This window comes from Capra hircus, chromosome 10 (assembly GCF_001704415.2).
Source record: "Capra hircus breed San Clemente chromosome 10, ASM170441v1, whole genome shotgun sequence".
In the NCBI taxonomy this organism is placed as follows: domain Eukaryota; kingdom Metazoa; phylum Chordata; class Mammalia; order Artiodactyla; family Bovidae; genus Capra; species Capra hircus.
The window spans coordinates 32,450,552-32,472,477 of NC_030817.1; the positions used below are offsets into that span (position 1 = coordinate 32,450,552).

General features: G+C 39.8%; 1 protein-coding gene across 1 annotated transcript in view; it reads right to left on the bottom strand.

Moving 5' to 3' along the window:
• Positions 1–21,926, bottom strand: part of KIAA0586 (KIAA0586 ortholog) — a 139,896-nt gene that overhangs the window by 58,597 nt on the left and 59,373 nt on the right. The window contains exons 23-26 of the mRNA XM_013967209.2: positions 17,707–17,866; positions 17,072–17,291; positions 16,035–16,288; positions 11,438–11,514 (exon numbers count right to left, since the gene is read on the bottom strand). Of these exons, the coding sequence (XP_013822663.2) occupies positions 11,438–11,514; positions 16,035–16,288; positions 17,072–17,291; positions 17,707–17,866 (711 nt within the window). The remainder of the gene's footprint in view (positions 1–11,437; positions 11,515–16,034; positions 16,289–17,071; positions 17,292–17,706; positions 17,867–21,926) is intronic.

Sequence of the window (21,926 nt, forward strand, 5' to 3'; positions counted from 1 at the left end):
ATGAGACTGAGTGACAATGATTCATCGACATTTTATTCAGGATCACCAAGTGTTTCTCACACACTTTCCTGTTTCCTGTGGATGCAGAACACAGAGCTGGGCCCCAGTGTGGCAAGGGGGGTGAAGCACCGTGGTGCAACCTGGACCACAGGCAGAAATGAAAACCTACAGAAATATGTCGAGGCACCGACAGACCTTTGACGGTCCCTGTGCCTTTGTGCTGACCTCCAGTACTTTTGAGGGAGCACGAAGACCCAGCTTAGACTTCTTGGCACCTCAGAATAGACCAGTTCCCCAAATGAAGGACAGTGTATGCCACAGAGCCAGAAAACTGGATTCCTTGTAAATACCAGTATTAATATGACTTTCAGTTCAGTTCAGTTCAGTTCAGTCGCTCAGTCGTGTCCGACTCTTTGCGACCGCATGAATCGCAGCACACCAGGCCTCCCTGTCCATCACCAACTCCTGGAGTTCACTCAGACTCATGTCCATTGAGTCCGTGATGCCATCCAGCCATCTCATCCTCTGTCATCCCTTTCTCCTCCTGCTCCCAATCCCTCCCAGCATTAAAGTCTTTTCCAATGAGTCAACTCTTTTAGACTCCATTAATAGTAATTTTACCTAAGTATCTTATGTTTAATGTAATAAAGTTTATTAACTCTGGGACACAAGTCTTTATCCCCCAGGTGTACATAGGTAATGCCTACTGATTCGTAACTTCAAAGTTAGTCTCAGTTTTTCAAGATTGTATTTCTGCATGTGATTTTATCATAAATTTGCAGCATATCTGATTTTAGGCTTAGTAAAAATATTGAAATTAATTAGTTTTAAATGTAGAAAAAGAAAGATGTTATAATTTAGTCTTGGTTCAGGTCAGCATTTACTTTGAACAAACTTAAACATGCTTTGGCACCAAGATACAGTTCTAAGAAGGGATAAAAATGCCATAATGACAAATGAAGTAGGCCAAATATTAGTTTAATGCTTCTCTGAAAATAAAGACTTCTCCTTCAGTCTCCCCGCCAGTATTATTTTATAAAAGTGACTTCCACTCTCTTCAGAATAGACTCAACCAATTACTCATAATAATTACTGTTAGAAAAGCAACTGCCATATTAAAATCTTATCAAAATGCTCCTTCATTATTTCATACTCCCACATATAGTAGAGAAAATTGCTTTAACACATTTTGAACATGTGCATCTCCAGATCAGGCATCTTTTATTACTGTGTCTTTAATAGTGTAAAGATGCTATATGGCATTTTCATTTTTTGTTTGTTGGACTTGACAAACACCAGCCCCTTGCAACTCAACCTTTAGAATTCATACAGCCCGAATTAGAACTCAAAATTTACCGTTCTTAGCTTGACAGAACTTAACATCAGGTTTCCCTGATGGCTCAGATGGGAAAGACTCTGCCTACAATGTAAGAGACCAAGATTCGATCCCTGGGTTGGAAAGATCCCCTCAAGAAGAAAATGGCAACCCACTCCAGTATTCTTGCTGGAAAATCCCATGGATGGAGGAGGCTGGCTGGCTACAGTCCACAGGGTCGCAAAGATTTGGACATGACTAAATTTAGACTTAAATTGAAGAAAGTAGGGAAAACTGCTAAACCATTCAGGTATGACCTAAATCAAATCCCTTATGATTATACAGTGGAAGTGAGAAATAGATTTAAGGGCCTAGATCTGATAGATACAGTGCCTGATGAACTATGGAATGAGGTTCATGACACTGTACAGGAGACAGGGATCAAGACCATCCCTATGGAAAAGAAACGCAAAAAAGCAAAATGGCTGTTTGGGGAGGCCTTACAAATAGCTGTGAAAAGAAGCGAAAACCAAAGGAGAACAGGAAAGATGTAAGCATCTGAATGCAGAGTTCCAAAGAACAGCAAGAAGAGATAAGAAAGCCTTCTTTAGCGATCAATGCAAAGAAATAGAGGAAAAGAACAGAATGGGAAAGACTAGAGAGCTCTTCCAGAAAATTAGAGATACTAAGGGAACATTCCATGCAAAGATGGGCTCAATAAAGGACAGATAATGGTATGGACCTAACAGAAACAGAAGATATTAACAAGAGATGGCAAGAATACACAGAAGAACTGTACAAAAAAGAGCTTCATGACCCAGATAATCACAATGGTGTGATCACTCACCTGGAGCCAGACATCCTGGAATGTGAAGTCAAGTGGGCCTGAGAAAGCAACACTATGAACAAAACTAATGGAGGGGATGGAATTCCAGTAGAGCTATTTCAAATCCTGAAAGATGATGCTGTGAAAGTGCTGCACTCAATATGCCAGCAAATTTGGAAAACTCAGCAGTGGCCACAGGACTGGAAAAAGTCAGTTTTCATTCCAATCACAAAGAAAGGCAATGCCAAAGAATGCTCAAACTACCGCACAATTGCACTCATCTCACATGCTAGTAAAGTAATGCTCAAAATTCTCCAAGCCAGCCTTCAGCAATAAGTGAACCGTGAACTTCCAGATGTTCAAGCTGGTTTTAGAAAAGGCAGAGGAACTAGATATCAAATTGCCAACATCCGCTGGATCATGGAAAAAGCAAGAGAGTTCCAGAAAAACATCTATTTCTGCTTTATTGACTATGCCAAAGCCTTTGACTGTGTGGATCACAATAAACTGTGGAAAATTCTGAAAGAGATGGGACTATCAGACCACCTGACCTGCCTCCTGAGAAATCTGTATGCAGGTCAAGAAGCAACAGTTAGAACCAAACATGGAACAATAGACTGGTTCCAAATAGGAAAGGGAGTGTGTCAAGGCTGTATATTGTCACCCTGCTTATTTAAGTTCTATGCAGAGTACATCATGAGAAATGCTGGACTGGAGGAAACACAAGCTGGAATCAAGATTGCCGGGAGAAATATCACTAACCTCGGATATGCAGATGACACCACCCTTATGGCAGAAAGTGAAGAGGAACTAAAAAGCCTCTTGATGAAAGTGAAAGAGGAGTGAAAAAGTTGGCTTAAAGCTCAACGTTCAGAAAACGAAGATCATGGCATTCAGTCCCATCACTATATGAGAAATAGATGGGGAAACAGTGGAAACAGTGTCAGACTTTATTTTTGGGGGCTCCAAAATCACTGTAGATGGTGACTGCAGCCATGAAATTAAAAGACGCTTACTCCTTGGAAGAAAAGTTATGACCAACCTAGATAGCATATTCAAAAGCAGAGACATTACTTTGCCGACTAAGGTCCGTCTAGTCAAGGCTATGATTTTTCCAGTGGTCATGTATGGATGTGAGAGTTGGACTGTGAAGAAGGCTGAGCGCCAAAGAATTGATGCTTTTGAACTGTGGTGTTGGAGAAGACTCTTGAGAGTCCCTTGAACTGTAAGGAGATCCAACCAGTCCATTCTGAAGGAGATCAGCCCTGGGATTTCTTTGGAAGGAATGATGCTAAAGCTGACACTCCAGTACTTTGGCCACCTCACGCGAAGAGTTGACTCATTGGAAAAGACTCTGATGCTGGGAGGGATTGGGGGCTGGAGGGAAAGGGGACGACCGAGGATGAGATGGCTGGATGGCATCACTGACTCGATGGACTTGAGTCTGAGTGAACTCCGGGAGTTGGTGATAGACAGGGAGGCCTGGCGTGCTGCAATTCATGGGGCTACAAAGAGTCAGATACGACTGAGCGACTAAACTGAACTGAAAGCAACTTAGCTCCCATAGCTTAAGTTGATAGCTCAAAATGAAAGGCAAAAGTATTATTTATCCACATAAAAATCTGTCACTGTATAGCTATTTGACACAAATAAGTGATTTAACCTCCTTCAACTCAAAGTAAAATAAGTACTAACATATTTTTAACAAAGGATGCATATCATCCTTTAAGATGCTATTTTAAAATATAGAGGCTTAGGCTTCTAACCGCCCACACACATACATGCATACCACATAACCCTCATGACCTACTGAATCCACATTTCAGAGGGTGGGGCCAAAGACACACATTTTTAAAAGCTCCACTGGTGAATTTAATATACAGTCCTACTTTACATCATGTGAATGGGTTGCTTTAAAGAAATTTCTAGCATTATGATCGTAATGGGATAGAAGAACATGATGTTTCAAAAGTATACCCATCTCCTTCTGTTTCATCATGATCATATACAATGATACAAATGAAAAGATTACTGTAACTAGCCTTCTACTTCCAGTCAAGATGGAGTAATGAAGACCAGAAACATTGCTTAAAACAATTAAAACATGGACAAAGTATGTGAAAAAATGCATTTCAAAACATGGAGCATCAGTTAACAAAAAACAATGATCACTGAGAAATGGGAAACAAATCAGAAGAAGCCTATGACTGTTCCAGCTTGCAGCTTATAGGTTTCCAGACTGTGGCACAGGAGCCTGAGCTGAAAAGATGGAGCTGAAACTCCAGGAAGGCCAAGACAGCTAGAGTTCCTAAGACAGGCTGCTGCTGCTGCTGTTGCTGCTGCTGCTAAGTCACTTCAGTCATGTCCGACTCTGTGCAACGCCATAGATGGTAGCCCACCAGGGTACCCCGTACCTGGGATTCTCCAGGCAAGAACACTGGAGTGGGCTGCCATTTCCTTCTCCAACGTGTGAAAGTGAAAAGTGAAAGTGAAGTCGCTCAGCCGTGTCTGACCCTTACGACCCCATGGACTGCATCCTACCAGGCTCCTCCGTCCATGGGATTTTCCAGGCAAGAGTACTGGAGTGGGTTGCCATTGCCTTCTCTGAAGACAGGCTGCTAGAAAAGTCAAAGCTGCAGAGAGAGAACCCTGGAGAACTGCAGTTGATTCCCTTTGAGTATTAAGCTGATTACTAATCAGCAGATGCATCTGAGGCAATTACATGAGGATGCAGGAAGAAGCACCTGAGAAGCGATTGGCTCTAACAGTGCCTGATGTTAAATAACATCATATATAACAAAGGACAACGGTTGTTCCCACTGGCCACGCTGGAAAACCTCAATACTGAGGCACTGAGTGGAGTACATAGAAGAGTCTTCTCTCCACAGTGGGCGATAAGTAGCCCTAGATTGAGTACCACTGTGGTATTGCCTAAAAAACCATAAAAGCAAGACTCAAAAGGATAAAACTGTCTCTAAGCACTTAGCCATTTCCTGAGCAATGCTCAGAAATATTTATAGTAATATAAAAGTGAAAGAAAAGTGTCGTGTCTGACTCTTCGCAATCCCATAGACTATACCCCACCAGGCTTCTCTGTCCATGGGATTCTCCAGGCAAGAACACTGGAGTGGGCTGCCATTTACTTCTCCAGGGGATCTGCCCAACCCAGGAATCAAACCAGGCCCTCCTACATTGCAGGAGGATTCTTTATCATCTGAGGTATTAGAGAAGCTCAGTAATATAAAACATATTATTCAGTTAAATATGAATGTAAATAAAAAACGTATTACCCAGTTAAATATAAATATAAGCATATTACTCAATATAAAACATAACTCAGTATATTTTATATTACCCAGTAATATAAAACATATTTCAGTTCAGTTCAGTCGTTCAGTTGTGTCTGACTCTTTGTGACCCCATGATTGCAGCACACCAGGCCTCCCTGTCCATCACCATCTCCCAGAGTTCACTCAAACTCATGTCCATTGAGTCGGTGATGCCATCCAGCCATCTCATCCTCAGTCGTCCCCTTTTCCTCCAGCCCCCAATCCCTCCCAGCATCAGAGTCTTTTCCAATGAGTCAACTCTTTGCATGAGGTGGCCAAAGTATCGGAGCTTCAGCTTCAGCATCAGTCCTTCCAAAGAACACTCAGGACTGATCTCCTTTAGAATGGACTGGTTGGATCTCCTTGAAGTCCAAGGGACTCTTAAGAGTCTTCTTCAAAACCACAGTTCAAAAGCATCAATTCTTTGGCGCTCAGCTTTCTTCACAGTCCAACTCTCACATCCATACATGACCACTGGAAAAACCATAGCCTTGACTAGACAGCCTTTGATGGCAAAGTCATGTCTCTGTTTTTTAATATGGCTATCTAGGTTGGTCATAACCCTCCTTTCAAGGAGTAAGCATTTTTTAATTTCATGGCTGCAATCACCATCTGCAGTGATCTTGGAGCCACCCACAAAAAAAGTCTGACACTGTTTCCCCATCTATTTCCCGCGAAGTGACAGGTCCAGATGCCATGATCTTTGTTTTCTGAATGTTGAGCTTTAAGCCAACTTTGTCACTCTCCTCTTTCACTTTCATCAAGAGGCTTTTTAGTTCGTCTTCACTTTCTACCATAAGGGTAGTGTCATCTGCATATCTGAGGTTATTGATATTTCTCCAGGCAATCTTAACTCCAGCTTGTGCTTCTTCCAGCCCAGCATTTCTCATGATGTACTCTGCATATAAGTTAAATAAGTAGGGTGACAATATACAGCCTTGACGTACTCCTTTTCCTATTTGAAACCAGTCTGTTGTTCCATGTCCAGTTCTAACTGTTGATTCCTGACCTGCATATAGGTTTCTCAAGAGACAGGTCAGGTGTTTTTTAGCAACATAAAACATAGAAGGAAAAGGTCTACACAAGATTTTGGCAGATAACTTAAAAAAAGCTCTTCTTAAAGATTAACACTTCAGTATTCTTGCCTTGAGAACTCTGTGAACAGTATGAAAAGGCAAAAAGGCATGACACTGAAAGATGAACTCCTCAGGTCGGTAGGTGCCCAACATGCTACCAGAAAAAAAGCAGAGAAATAACTCCAGAAAGAATGAAGAGACAGAGACAAAGCAAAAACAACACCCAGTTGTGGATGTGATATGTGATGGAAATAAAGTCCGATGCTATAAAGAACAATACTGCTTAGGAACCTGGAATGTTAGGTCCATGAATCTAGGCAAATCGGAAGTGGTCAAACAGGAGATGGCAAGAGTGAAGATTGTCATTTTAGGAATCAGTTAACTAAAATGGACTGGAATGGGTGGCCTTAGCTCAGATGTCCATTATATCTACTACTGCGGGCAGGAATCCCTTAGAAGAAATGGAGTATCCATCATACTCAGCAAGAGTCCAAAATGCAGTACTTGGGTGCAGTCTCAAAACTGACAGAATGATCTCTGTTCATTTCTAAGGTAAACCATTCAACAGCACAGTAATCCAAGTCTATGCCCTGACCAGTAATGCTGAAGAAGCTGAAATTGAACAGTCTATGAAGACCTATGAGAACTTCCAGAACTAACACCCAAAAAAGATGTCCTCTTCATTATAGGGGACTGGAATGAAAAAGTAGGAAGTCAAGAGCTACCTGGAGTAACAGGCAAATTTGGCCTTGGAGTACAAAACAAAGCAGGTCAAAGGCTAACAGACTTTTGCCAAGAGAACACACTGGTCATGGCAAACACCCTCTTCCAACAACATAAGAGAAGACTTTACACATTGACATCACCAGATGGTCAATACTGAAATCAGACTGATTATATTCTTTGCAGCCAAAGGTGGAGAAGCTCTATACAGTAAGCAAAAAAAAAGACTGGGAGCTGACTGTGGCTCAGACCATGAACTCCTTATCGCCAAATTCAGACTGAAACTGAAGAAAATAGGGAAAACCACTAGACCATTCATGTATGACCTAAATCAAATCCCTTACAATTATACAGTGGGAGTGACTAATAGGGATTGGATCTGATAGACAGAATGCCTAAAGAACTATGGATGGAAGTTTGTGACATTGTACAGGAGGCAGTGATCAAGACCATCCCCAAGGAAAAGAAATGAAAAAAGGCACAATGTTTGTCTGAGGAGGCCTTACAAATAGCTGTAAAAAGAAAAGAAGCAAAAGGCAAAGGAGAAAAGAAAGATATACCCATTTGAATGCAGAGTTCCAAAATATAGCAAGGAGAGATAAGAAAGCCTTCCTCAGTGATCAATGCAAAGAAATAGAGGGAAAACAATACAATGGGAAAGACTAGAGATCTCTTCAAGAAAATTAGAGATACCAAGGGAATATTTCATGCAAAGATGGGCACAATAAAGGACAGAAATGGTATGGACATAACAGAAGCAGAAGGTATTAAGAAGAGGTGGCAAGAATATATAGAAGAACTATACAAAAAAGATGTTCATGACCCAGATAACCACAATGGTGTGATCACTCACCTAGAGCCAGACATCCTGGAATGCAATGTCAAGTGGGCCTTAGGAAGCATCACTACGAACAAAGCTTGGAGGTCATAGAATTCCAGTTGCTGCCATGTTGCTGCTGCTAAGTCACTTCAGTTGTGTCCGACTCTGTGTGACCCCACAGACAGCAGCCCACCAGGCTCCCCCATCCCTGGGATTCTTCAGGCAAGAACACTGGAGTGGGTTGCCATTTCCTTCTCCAATGCATGAAAGTGAAAAATGAAAGGGAAGTTGCTTAGTCGTGTCCGATTCTTCGCGACCCCATGGACTGCAGCCCACCAGGCTCCTCCACCCGTGGGATTCTCCAGGCAAGAGTACTGGAGTGGGGTGCCATTGATACAAATACTAAAAGATGATGCTATTAAAGTGCTGCGCTCAATATGCCAGCAAATTTGGGAAACTCAGCAGTGGCCATAGAACTGGAAAAGGTCAGTTTTCATTTCAATCCCAAAGAAAGGCAATGCCAAAGAATGCTCAAACTACCATACAATTATACTCATCTCACATGCTAGCAGAGTAATGCTCAAAATTTTCCAAGCAAGGCTTTAACAGTACATGAACCATGAACTTCCAGATGTTCAAGCTACATTTAGAAAAAGCAGAGGAACCAGGGATCAAATTACCAACATCTGCTGGATCATCGAAAAAGTGAGAGAGTTCCAGATAAACATCTACTTCTGTTTTATTGACTATGCCAAAGCCTTTGACTATATGGATCACAACAAACTGTGGAAAATTCTTCAAGAGATGGGAATAAGAGATCACCTGACTTGCTCTTGAGAAATCTGTACGCAGGTCAAGAAGCAACAGTTAGAACTGGACATGGACCAACAGACTGGTTCAACGTTGGGAAAGAAGTACATCAAGGCTGTATATTGTCATCCTGCTTATTTAACTTATATGCAGAGTATATAACTTATATGCAGAGCATATTAACTTATATGCAGAGTATATAAGGTAAAATGCTGGGATGGATAAGACACAAGCTGGAATCAAGACTGCCAGGAGAAATATCAATAGCCTCAGATATGCAGATGACACCACCATTATTCCAGAAAGTGAAGAAGAACTAAAGAGCCTCACGATGAAAGTGAAAGAGCAGAATGAAAAAGTTGCCTTAAAACTCAACATTCAGAAAACTCAGATCATGGCATTTAGTCCCATCACTTCATGGCTAATAGATGGGGAAACAATGGAAGCAGTGAGAGACTTTATTTTGGGGGGCTCCAAATCACTGCAGATGGTGACTGCAGCCATGAATTAAAAGACGCTTGCTTCTCAGAAGAAAAGCTACGACCAACCTAGACAGCATATTAAAAAACAGAGACATTACGTTACCAACAAAGGTCCGTCTAGTCAAAGCTATGGTTTTTCCAGTGGTCATGTATGGGTGTGAGAGTTGGACTATAAAGAAAACTGAGCACCGAAGAATTGATGCTGTGGTGTTGGAGAAGACTCTTTGAGAGTCCCTTGAACTGCAGGGAGATTAAACCAGTCCATCCTAAAGGAAATCAGTCCTGAATATTCATTGGAAGGACTGATGCTGAAGCTGAAGCTCTAATACTTTGGCCACCTGATGCCAAGAACTGACTCATTAGAAAAGACCCTGATGCTGGCAAAGATCAAAGTGGGGAGAAAGGGACAACAAAGGTTGAGATCGTTGGATGGCATCACTGATGCAATTAACATGAGTTTGAGTAGGGAGTTGGTGATGAACAGGGGGTGCAGTCCATGGGGTCGCAAAGAGTCAGACACGACTAAGCGACTAAACCGAAAGATTAACATATAACTACCACATTATCCACCTATTCCTCCCCTAAATATTTGTCAAAGGGAAATGTAAGCATCTATGTCCATACAAAGACTTGCACACAAGTGTTCACAACAGCTTTATTTGTAATAGTCTCAAACTGGAATAAACCCAAATGTCCATCAACAGGTGAACAGACAAACAGTGGTACATCCGTACAATAGAGCACTACACAGCAATAAAAAGGAATGAACTATGATACAAGCTATAACCCAGATATATCTCAAAGTAATTATGCTGCGTTAAAGCAATCACACACACAAAAAGAATACATGCCATGTGATTCCTTTTATATCAATCTAGAAAATGCAAACTAATCGATAGTTACAGAAAGTGAATCAGTGGTTGGTGGGAGAGGTATATTGGATGAGAAGAATGATGAAAGATGAGAAGGAAGGATAATGAAAGGGCCTGAGGAAACTTTTGGGAGTGATGGATGATGAGTATGTTTATTTCATTAACGGTGATAATTGCTTACAGACATATACATATGTCAAAAATTATCAAGTAAGTTTTAAAAGCAACAATATTAGCAATGCTTCGCAAAGACTATGGATAAATGTGGGCTTCACCAGTGGCTCAGAAAGTAAAGAATCTGCCAGCAATGCAGCAGACCCAGGTTCATTCTCTGGGTCAGCAAAGATCCCCTAGAGAACAGACTGGCTACCCACTCCAGAATTCTTGCCTGAAGAATGCCATGGACAGAGGAGCCCAGCATGTCGTCCATGGGGCTGAAAAGGGTCAGACACACCGAGTAACTAACAACACACACACACACACACACATGGATAAATGTAGATGAAAGTTGAGCACAACAACCCTTCCTCACTTAGACTGTTTGAAAACATAAAAAGTAAAGATTTCTATTTCTTAATAGTTTTCAAAAGAAAATCCCTATTATAATTTCTGTGAGGTACTTATATAATATATAACTTGATATCTATATAAAAATACATTTTTAAATGCCTTTTTGTCTATAAAGCTAAACAATAACTAGGAAGAATTAGTACCCGTGGTTCCTATTTCAGTAATTCTTTTAAAACTAACTAAATCCAGTTATTTTTTTAGCATAAAGAATTATAATCATGGTTAGGGAAAAATAACAAATATATTATAAGAGACTTGGTTTCAACACTGAAGGTACTGCCTGCAACATTACAAAGGCATTTACAATATCTCCAAGTGACAATGTACACTAAGATTTTCATTATCTAATTACATTAATTGCATGTTTCAACTACTGGAGCCACAAGGATTAACAATAATTTTCTATTCATTACAACTGTCTATTATTATAACTATAATAATGAAATATATAGATATGATAATAAGATGTATAAGAAACTTTAAATTCCTTCATTGATATTTTATTAAATTTTACGACTATAATTCAAATATTTGAGGGAAAACCCTAAACAGTTGCAGTAAGTTCATCAGGATCTTTTATGTCAGAATTCAAAGTGATATGAATCATTTCTTACCATTTCGAGGGCATCTTGCAAAGTACTGGATAAGCTATCATTTAGGTTTGCCAGATACAGTCCTTCATCTCCTAAAACTAGAAATTAAAATCCAAAAATTAAGAAACAGAAGAAACAATTTTAGTAAATAATCTCACCATAAAGTTGTACAACATTACCCTTAAACTCACACAATAAAAATACTGACAAACTTCATAAATCATAATTCACAAGCTAAAACTTGCCTGCCAATGCAAGAGACATAAGAGACATAGGTTTGATCCCTGGGTCGGGAAGATCACCAGAAGAGGACATGGAAATCCACTCCAGTATTCTTGCCTGGAGAATCCCACGGACAGAGGAGCATGGAGGGCTAACAGTCCATAGGGTCACTAAGAGTCGGATGCAACTGAAGAGATTTAGCATGCATGCATGTTCAATCTCACCAGTTCCTTAAAAAGTATATTTTATAACAAAGATGAGTGAGATGTTTGCTTCACTTATCAGCTTGTCAGAAATTAAAAAGAGCTATAAATATCAACTGGAACTATGAAACTGAAAAAGACATAATACCCCTATATACTATTGATACAATTAAAAACTGATTAAAAACTGATTTAAATTTCTGGAGTGCACGTTGGTAATGTATTGTTATTTTAACCATGAAATTAAAAGACGCTTACTCCTTGGAAGAAAAGTTAACTGAACTGAAGATATAAATGATAGCTTCCTTAAAATATGTGCCTACAAGTGAAATTGCTGAGTCAGATTTCAGTTCAGTTCAGTTCAGTCGCTCAGTCATGTCTGACTCTTTGCAACCCCATGAATCACAGCACGCCAGGCTTCCCTGTCCATCACCAACTCCCAAAGTTCACTCAGACTCACGTCCATCGAGTCAGTGATGCCATCCAGCCATCTCATCCTCGGTCGTCCCCTTCTTCTCCTGCCCTCAATCCCTCCCAGCATCGGAGTCTTTTCCAATGAGTCAACTCTTCACATGAGGTGGCCAAAGTACTGGAGTTTCAGCTTCAGCATCATTCCCTCCAAAGAAATCCCAGGGCTGATCTCCTTCAGACTGGACTGGTTGGATCTCCTTGCAGTCCAAAGGACTCAAGAGTCTTCTCCAACACCACAGTTCAAAAGCATCAATTCTTGGGTGCTCAGCTTTCTTCACAGTCCAACTCTCACATCCATACATGACTACTGGAAAAACCATAGCCTTGACTAGACAGACCTTTGTTGGCAAAGTAATGTCTCTGCTTTGGAATATGCTGTCTAGGTTGGTCATAACTTTTCTTCCAAGGAGTAAGCATCTTTTAATTTCATGGCTGCAGTCACCATCTGCAGTGATATTGTGGCCCCCCAAAATAAAGTCTGACACTGTTTCCATTGTTTCCCATCTATTTCCCATGAAGTGATGGGACCATATGCCATGATCTTAGTTTTCTGAATGTTGAGCTTTATGCCAACTTTTTCACTCCCCACTTTCACTTTCATCAAGAGGCTTTTTAGTTCCTCTTCACTTTCTGCCATAAGAGTCGTTTCATCTGCATATCTGAGGTTAGTGACATTTCTCCCAGCAATCTTGATTCCAGCTTGTGCTTCTTCCAGCCCAGCGTTTCTCATGATGTACTCTGCATAGAACTTAAATAAGCAGGGTGACAATATACAGCCTTGATGTACTCCTTTTCCTATTTGGAACCAGTCTGTTGTTCCATGTCCAGTTCTAACTGTTGCTTCCTGACCTGCATATAGGTTTCTTAAGAGGCAGGCCAGGTGGTCTGGTATTCTCATCTCTTTCAGAATTTTCCACAGTTTATTGTGATCCACACAGTCAAAGGCTTTGGCATAGTCAATAAAGCAGAAATAGATGTTTTTCTGGAACTCTCTTGCTTTTTCCATGATCCAGTGGATGTTGGCAATTTGATCTCTGGTTCCTCTGACTTTTCTAAAACCAGCTTGAACATCTGAAAGTTCACGGTTCACGTATTGCTGAAGCCTGGCTTGGAGAATTTTGAGCATTACTTTACTAGCATGTGAGATGAGTGCAATTGTGTGGTAGTTTGAGCATTCTTTGGCACTGCTTTTCTTTGGGATTGGAAAGAAAATTGACCTTTTCTAGTCCTGTGGCCACTGCTGAGTTTTCCAAATTTGCTGGCATACTGAGTGCAGCACTTTTCACAGCATCAGCTTTCAGGATTTGAAACAGCCCAACTGGAATGCCATCACCTCCACTAGCTTTGTTCATAGTGATGCCTTCTAAGGCCCACTTGACTTCACATTCCAGGATGTCTGGCTCTAGGTGAGTGATTATCTTTGTCTTGAAGATCTTTTTTGTACAGTTTTTCTGTGTATTCTTGCCACCTCTTCTTAATATCTTCTACTTCTGTTAGGTCCATACCATTTCTGTCCTTTATCGAGTCCATCTTTGCGTGAAATGTTCCCTTCGTATCTCTAATTTTCTTGAAGAGCTCTCTAGTCTTTCCCATTCTGTTGTTTTCCTCTATTTCTTTGCATTGATCACTGAGGAAGACTTTCTTATCTTTTCTTGCTATTCTTTGGAACTCTGCATTCAGATGCTTATATCTTTCCTTTTCTCCTTTGCCTTTCACTTCTCTTGTTTTCACAGCTATTTGTAAGGCCTCCTCAGACAGCCATTTTGTTTTATTGCATTTCTTTTCCATGGGGATGGTATTGATCCCTGTCTCCTGTACAATGTCATGAGCCTCAGTCCATGAACAGTATGAAAAGCCAAAATGACAGGATACTGAAAGAGGAACTCCCCAGGTCATAGGTGCCCAATATGCTACTGGAGATCAGTGGAGAAATAACTCCAGAAAGAATAAAGGGATGGAGCCAAAGAAAAACAATACCCAGCTGTAGATGTGACTGGTGATAGAAGCAAGGTCTGATGCTGTAAAGAGCAATATTGCATAGGAACCTGGAATGTCAGGTCCATGAATCAAGGCAAATTGGAAGTGGTGAAACAAGAGATGGCAAGAGTGAACGTCGACATTCTAGGAATCAGCAAACTAAAATGGACTGGAATGGGTGAATTTAACTCAGTGAACCTTATATCTACTACTGTGGGCAGGAATCCCTTAGAAGAAATGGGGTAGCCATCATGGTCAACAAAAGAGTCCGAAATGCAGTACTTGGATGCAATCTCAAAATCGACAGAATGATCTCTGTTCGTTTCCAAGGCAAACCATTCAATATCACAGTAATCCAAGCCTATGCTCCGACCAGTAATGTTGAAGAAGCTGAAGTTGAACAGTTCTATGAAGACTTACAAGACCTTTTAGAGCTAACCCCCCAAAAAGATGTCCTTTTCATTATAGGGGACTGGAATGCAAAAGTAGGAAGTCAAGAAACACCTGGAGTAACAGGCAAATTTGTCCTTGGAATGCGGAATGAAGCAGGGCAAAGACTAATAGAGTTTTGCCAAGAAAATGCACTCGTCATTGCAAATACCCTTTTCCAACAACACAAGAGAAGACTCTAAACATGGACATCACCAGATGGTCAATACCAAAATCAGATTGATTATATTCTTTGCAGCCAAAGATGGAGAAGCTCTATACAGTCAACAAAAACAAGACCAGGAGCTGACTATGGCTCAGATCATGAACTCTTTATTGCCAAATTCAGACTTAAATTGAAGAAAGTAGGGAAAACCATTAGACCATTCAGCTATGACCTAAATCAAATCCCGTATGATTATACAGTAGAAGTGACAAATAGATTTAAGGGACTAGATCTGATAGATAGAGTGCCTGATGAACTATGGACTGAGGTTCGAGACATTGTACAGTTATATATTAGATATATGATATATGTTTAAGGATAGTCAGCAGAGAGCTATGTATGGTATGAAAACACTGAAAACAATCTAAATGCCCATTAGGGCACCACTAGATCAATTTAAAGGAGAAGGCAATGGTACCCCACTCCAGTACTCTTGCCTGGCAAATCCCATGGACAGAGGAGCCTGGTAGGCTGCAGTCCATGGGGTCGCTAAGAGTCGGCACGACTGAGCGACTTCACTTTCACTTTTCACTTTCATGCACTGGAGAAGGAAACGGCAACCCACTCCAGTGTTCTTGCCTGGGGACAGAGGAGCCTGGTGGGCTGCGGTCTATGCGGTCACACAGAGTCGGGGCACGACTGAAGCGACTAAGCATCAGCAGCAGCAGATCAATCTAAACAATCTAAATGGCCAATCACTGAGAAAAAGAGGTAGGACTACACGTATTAATACATGAAAATGTCCACAACGTACTTAAGGCTAAAAAAAATTCAGGTTTCATAACAGTATGTATAATATCACCCTATTTTTAAAGGTAACATATAGATGTATTTAGGTACCTATATATGCATATTTAAAAAAAGACTGGAAAGTATACCCCAAACTTTTAATAGTGATACTTCTAGAAGGTGGGATTTATGAGGGAGATTTTAGAGTCTGAGGTTAAGGTTTAGAAAATTAACTTGCAGAGTCCACATTCTTTCTACTATACTATGTTAAATATTACAAACTAAGTAAAAACATTTCACACAGAAAAGTATTACTTAGGAAGGATCATAATTTAACCAGTGAAATCAATTGATAACTTACTTTTAGGAGCCACTTTGAGACCACAGTTAAATAAGATCTCTCCTTCAGAGATGGGTCTATCTAAGGTTTCTGTTTCAGTGGCAGTAACACTCAAGGTACTCTCAACAGTGGAGGAATCTGAACTTGGCATCTGTATGGGGGAAGGAGCCTTGATGCCAGCAGGAAGTGACATAAGGGCAACTGGCTTTGGAGGAGCAAGCTGAGCAGGGAAGTCCTCGCTCTCAGGTTCTTCATCCTTGGCCACAGACATTATGCTAAGAAGAAAGAGACATGGTTTGAATTTAGGTCAGTGAAGGCCTATATTCATTTTTATATAAGAAAATAGGTATAGGGATTTCCTGGGCAATCTAGTGGTTAAGACAGCATGCTTCCACTGCGAGGGGAAAGGGTTTGATCCCTGGTCAGAGAACTAAGATCCCTCAGGCCACACAGTATAACCAAATAATATGAAAAAAAAAAAAAAAAAAGATTAAAAAATACTGTCTCCTTTAAACATATTTCTATATTAACATAATCTGTACTACTATAATTAACCAAAAAGATCTATTTTTCCAAAATCATCTTCATGTTTTAATCTCTTGATTAGAACTTTCAAGACCATCTTGAAAGTTCTACCATCCCTAAAATAAAGCTTACATGGGGCTACATGGTAATATAAAACATCATAGTAAACACCATCCAGTCTCAGGGTTAGGGTTAGGGTTAGGGGTTAGGTGTTAGGGTTAAGGTTAGGAGATTCACACTGGGGAAAAGTCATATTCTATTTTATTAACAATATTATAGATATCTTTATTTTAATCTATTTCCCCCCAAAATTAATCTGATTCTCCCTCTCCCAAAAAATTTTGTTTTAAAAAAGAGAACTGAAGGAATAAATAAATTTGGTAAAAACTTAAAACTTATGAAACTTCTTCTTACTATAGATTAGCTCATGAATTATAAACTTTTATTTATCATTTCTGATGTTTTCAATAGGTCATCTAAGTCAACTTAAGGTAAAATGTATAGCTGCTAAAGGTGAATATATTATCATTTACATAGCTCTTGGGTGAAGCTCTTCTTGAAGAGAGTTGGGATTCTCTTCTTCCAGTGGCAGGTCTCTATCACTCCATGGCTTGGGAAGCTCTGGGCTTGACATCTTCAACTTATCAACTGAAGTCTCTGACAAAGTCGGGGTAAGAGCAGCTGCGGGAGGAGGTGTAGTCACTGGGGTGACTGCTGGGGTATTAACAAGTGTGATGGCAGGCATATCATTTCCTAAAGGTTGTTTTAAAAAGAAAGAAAGAGTCAATATGAAGTCTACAGGAAGGCAAGATATGTTGTTTCAGATACCCTTTAACATTTTGGCATACAAATAATGGCAACAATGATTAATAATAATAATTAAGGCCCTTAATGGGAAAATTTCCAAATTAGTTTAGTAAAATACAAAAAAATAACCTTGAAAAGACTTCAGTTTCAACATTACCATGAACTTAAAACAATCTAAATGTCTACCAGATCATATACTTTAAAAAGTGGCAACCAAATCCTTAGTTTCCCTTCCAGCAAAAGTGATTTCCTAAAACTTAATCAGCAACAGCTATGCGTATACTAATCTACAAAGACTCTAATACAACAAACCATAATAGTTGCAAAAATTAAAACTGATTTATAGAAATAAAGTTTCTACCTTCTTCAGCCAATATTTCTTTCATGGGAAAAGCTACATCGTGATCTGAAACACTGGGAGAAGAATCTGGAGTTTTTACCAACACGTGCTCCTTAGGAGGTGATGAAGGCGAACGAGGAGGAGTTGGCTGTGGGGTAGCCAAAGGGGTACACACTCTTGCCTAAAATAAAACAAGATAAGTAGTGCTTATAATTCCCAAATAAGGGCACTTTGAAAAATAAAATGATCTCATTCAGAGTTACATAAAATTTAAATGGGTGGGGGGTGAAACATGGAGTCCTCAATATTCTAGCTATTTGTTTCAGGACTAGCCTGAGGAAGCCTCAGACAGTTGAAACAGCTCTACCTCAGAATCTGGCTCCCAAGAAATCTAAGGCTCCCTTATCTAATACAGAGAGGAAAACAGCTGAAGATCAACCCATACACAAGCTAGGTAAACCAAATAACAGAAAGAAAGCATTTTAACTAATTAATACAATATCAAAAATCAACCTTTTAGTACAAAAGAACAGAGCTTATGAAAAGCAATGGAAGGATAAGAAGAAATAGGGGGAAATGACATGAAGACAATGTAGAGATGAAAAGTATTAGAGAAGGAAAAAGCAAAAAATTTAAAATCAATTTGTTAAATAAGTAATTCAAATAATTCAAAATCCAAAAAGATGATAGTGAAAATTAAGTCTCCTTTCTTACTGATGTCCTATCTAACTAGTTCCCATCCACAGAATTACCAGATAAAACCCTGTCATTTTTTTATATCTAGAATTTTTAAAATTTTTATACAATTTTTATATGTCACACTAAATTTACAGTTATTATAAAATATTGGCTATAGTCCCACTTTAAAAAATTTAATTAAAATGTAGGTGATTTACAATGTTGTGTTAGTTTCAGGTATACAGAAAAGTGTTTCAGATTTTTTTGCATTATAAAAAACCTTTTTCAGATTCTTTTCCATTATAGGTTATTGCAAGATACTGAATATAGCTCTTCATGCTATACAATAGGTCCCTGTTTATCTATTTTATATATAGTAGCTTATATCTGCTACTCTGAAACTCCTAATTTGCCCTTCTCTACCTTTCCACTTTGGTAACCATAAGTTTGTTTTCTATATTTGTAACTCCTCTGTTTATAAGTTCATTTGCAACTTTTTAGATTCCACATATAAATCATATCACAGGATATTTGTCTTTCTCTTTCTGACTTCATTCAGTATGATAATCTCTAGGTCCATCCATGTTGCTGGAAATGGCAACTTTGTTCTTTTTAATGCCTGAATGTCTAAATAGTATTCCATTGTACATATAAATCACATGTTTATCCATTCATCTGTTGATGGACACTTAGGTTATTCCCATAGCTTGGCAAGTATAAATAATACTGCTGTGAATACTGGGGTGCATGTATCTTTTCAAATTAGTGTTTTTGGTTTTTCTGAATATATACCCAAAAGTGAAACTGCTGGGTCATATGGTAGTTCTATTTTTAGCTTTTTGAGACTTGAGTCATTCATGTTCTTGTTGTTTAGTCGCTCACTCATATCCGACTCTGACCCCATGAACTGGGCTCCTCCAGGCTCCTCTGTCCATGGTATTTTCTGGGCAAGATTATTGGAGTGGCTTGCCATTTTCCTCTCCAGGGGATCTTTCCAACCCAGGGATCGAACCTGTGTCTCCACGTCTCCTCTACAGCAGGCAGATGTTTTACCGTTGAGCCACCAAGGAAGCCCAAGTCATTTCATATATATACATATGGAATATCTTTCCTTTTCTCCTTTGCTTTTTGATTATTTCAGTTATTTGTAAGGCTTCCCCAGACAGCCATTTTGCTTTTTTGCATTTCTCTTCCGTGGGGATGGACTTGACCCCTGTCTCCTGTACAACGTCACAAACCTCAGTCCATAGTTTATCAGGACTCTGTCTATCAGATCTAGTCCCTTAAATCTATTTCTCACTTCTGTATAATAATAAGGGATTTGATTTAGGTCATACCTGAATAGTCTAGCGGTTTTCCCTACTTTCTTCAATTTAAGTCTGAACTTGGCAATAAGGAGTTCATGATCTGAGCCACAGTCAGCTCCCAGTCTTGTTTTTGCTGACTGTATAGAGCTTCTCCATCTTTGGCTGCAAAGAATATAATCAGTCTGATTTCGGTGTTGACCATCTGGTGACGTCCATGTACAGAGTCTTCTCTGGTGTTGTTGGAAAAGGGTGTTTGCTATGACCAGTGCGTTATCATGGCAAAACACTATTAGCCTTTGTTCTGCTTCATTCCGTACTCCAAGGCCAAATTTGCCTATTACTCCAGGTGTTTCTTGACCTCCTAATTTTGCATCCCAGTCCCCTATAATGAAAAGGACATCTTTTTTGGGTGTTAGCTCTAAAAGGTCTTGTAGGTCTTCACAGAACCATTCAACTTCAGTTTCTTCAGCATTACTGGTCGGAGCATAGGCTTGAATTACTGTGATATTGAATGGTTTGCCTTGGAAATGAACAGAGATCATTCTGTCGTTTTTGAGATTGCATCCAAGTACTGCATTTCAGACTCTTTTGTTGACCATGATGGCTACTCCATTTCTTCTAAGGGATTCCTGCCCACAGTAGTAGATATAATGGTCATGTGAGTTAAATTCACCCATTCCAGTCCAGTTTAGTTCGCTGATTCCTAGAATGTCGACGTTCACTCTTGCCATCTCTTGTTTCACCACTTCCAATTTGCCTTGATTCATGGACCTGACATTCCAGGTTCCTATGCAATATAGCTCTTTACAGCATCGGACCTTGATTCTATCGTCAGTCACATCCACAACTGGGTATTATTTTTAGGATAGCAAGGAGAGATAAGAATGCCTTCCTCAGAGATAAATGCAAAGAAATAAAGGAAAACAACAGAATGGGAAAGTCTAGAAATTTCTTCAAGAAAATTAGAGATACCAAGGGAACATTTCATGCAAAGATGGGCTCGATAAAGGACAGAAATGGTATGGACCTAACAGAAGTAGAAGATATTAAGAAGAGGTGGCAAGAATACACAGAAGAACTGTACAAAAAAGATCTTCAAGACAAAGATAATCACTCACCTAGAGCCAGACCTCCTGGTATGTGAAGTCAAGTGGGCCTTAGAAGGCATCACTATGAACAAAGCTAGTGGAGGGGATGGAATTCCAGTTGAGCTACTTCAAATCCTGAAAGATGATGCTGTGAAAGTGCTGCACTCAATATGCCAGCAAATTTGGAAAACTCAGCAGTGGTCACAGGATTGGAAAAGGTCAGTTTTCATTCCAATCACAAAGAAAGGCAATGCCAAAGAATGCTCAAACTACCACACAATTGCACTCATCTCACATGCTAGTAAAGTAATGCTCAAAATTCTCCAAGTCAGGCTTCAGCAATAAGTGAACCATGAACTTCCAGATGTTCAAGCTGGTTTTAGAAAAGGTACAGGAACCAAAGGTCAAATTGCCAACATCCGCTGGATCATGGAAAAAGCAAGAGAGTTCTAGATAAACATCTACGTATGTTTTATTGACTATACCAAAGCCTCTGACTGTATGGATCACAATCAACTGTGGAAAATTCTGAAAGAGATGGGAATACCAGACCACCTGACCTGCCTCCTCTATATGCAGGTCAGGAAGCAACAGTTAGAACTGGACATGAAACAACAGACTGGTTCCAAATAGGAAAAGGAGTATGTCAAGGCTGTATATTGTCACCCTGCTTATTTAACTTATATGCAGAGTACATCATGAGAAACGCTGGGCTGGAAGAAGCACCAGCTGGAATCAAGATTGCCAGGAGAAATATCACTAACCTCAGATATGCAGATGACACCACCATTATGGCAGAAAGTGAAGAGGAACTAAAACGCCTCTTGATGAAAGTGAAAGAGGAGAGTGAAAAAGTTGGCTTAAAGCTCAACATTCAGAAAACGAAGATCATGGCATCTGGTCCCATCACTTCATGGGAAATAGATGGGGAAACAGTGGAAACAGTGTCAGACTTTATTTTGGGGGGCCACAAAATCACCGCAGATGGTGACTGCAGCCATGGAATTTAAAAAAGCTTACTCCTTGGAAGGAAAGTTATGACCTACCTAGATAGCATATTGAAAAGCAGAGACATTACTTTGCCAACAAAAGTCTGTCTAGTCAAGGCTATGGTTTTTCCAGTGGTCATGTATGGATGTGAGAGTTGGACTGTGAAGAAAGCTGAGCG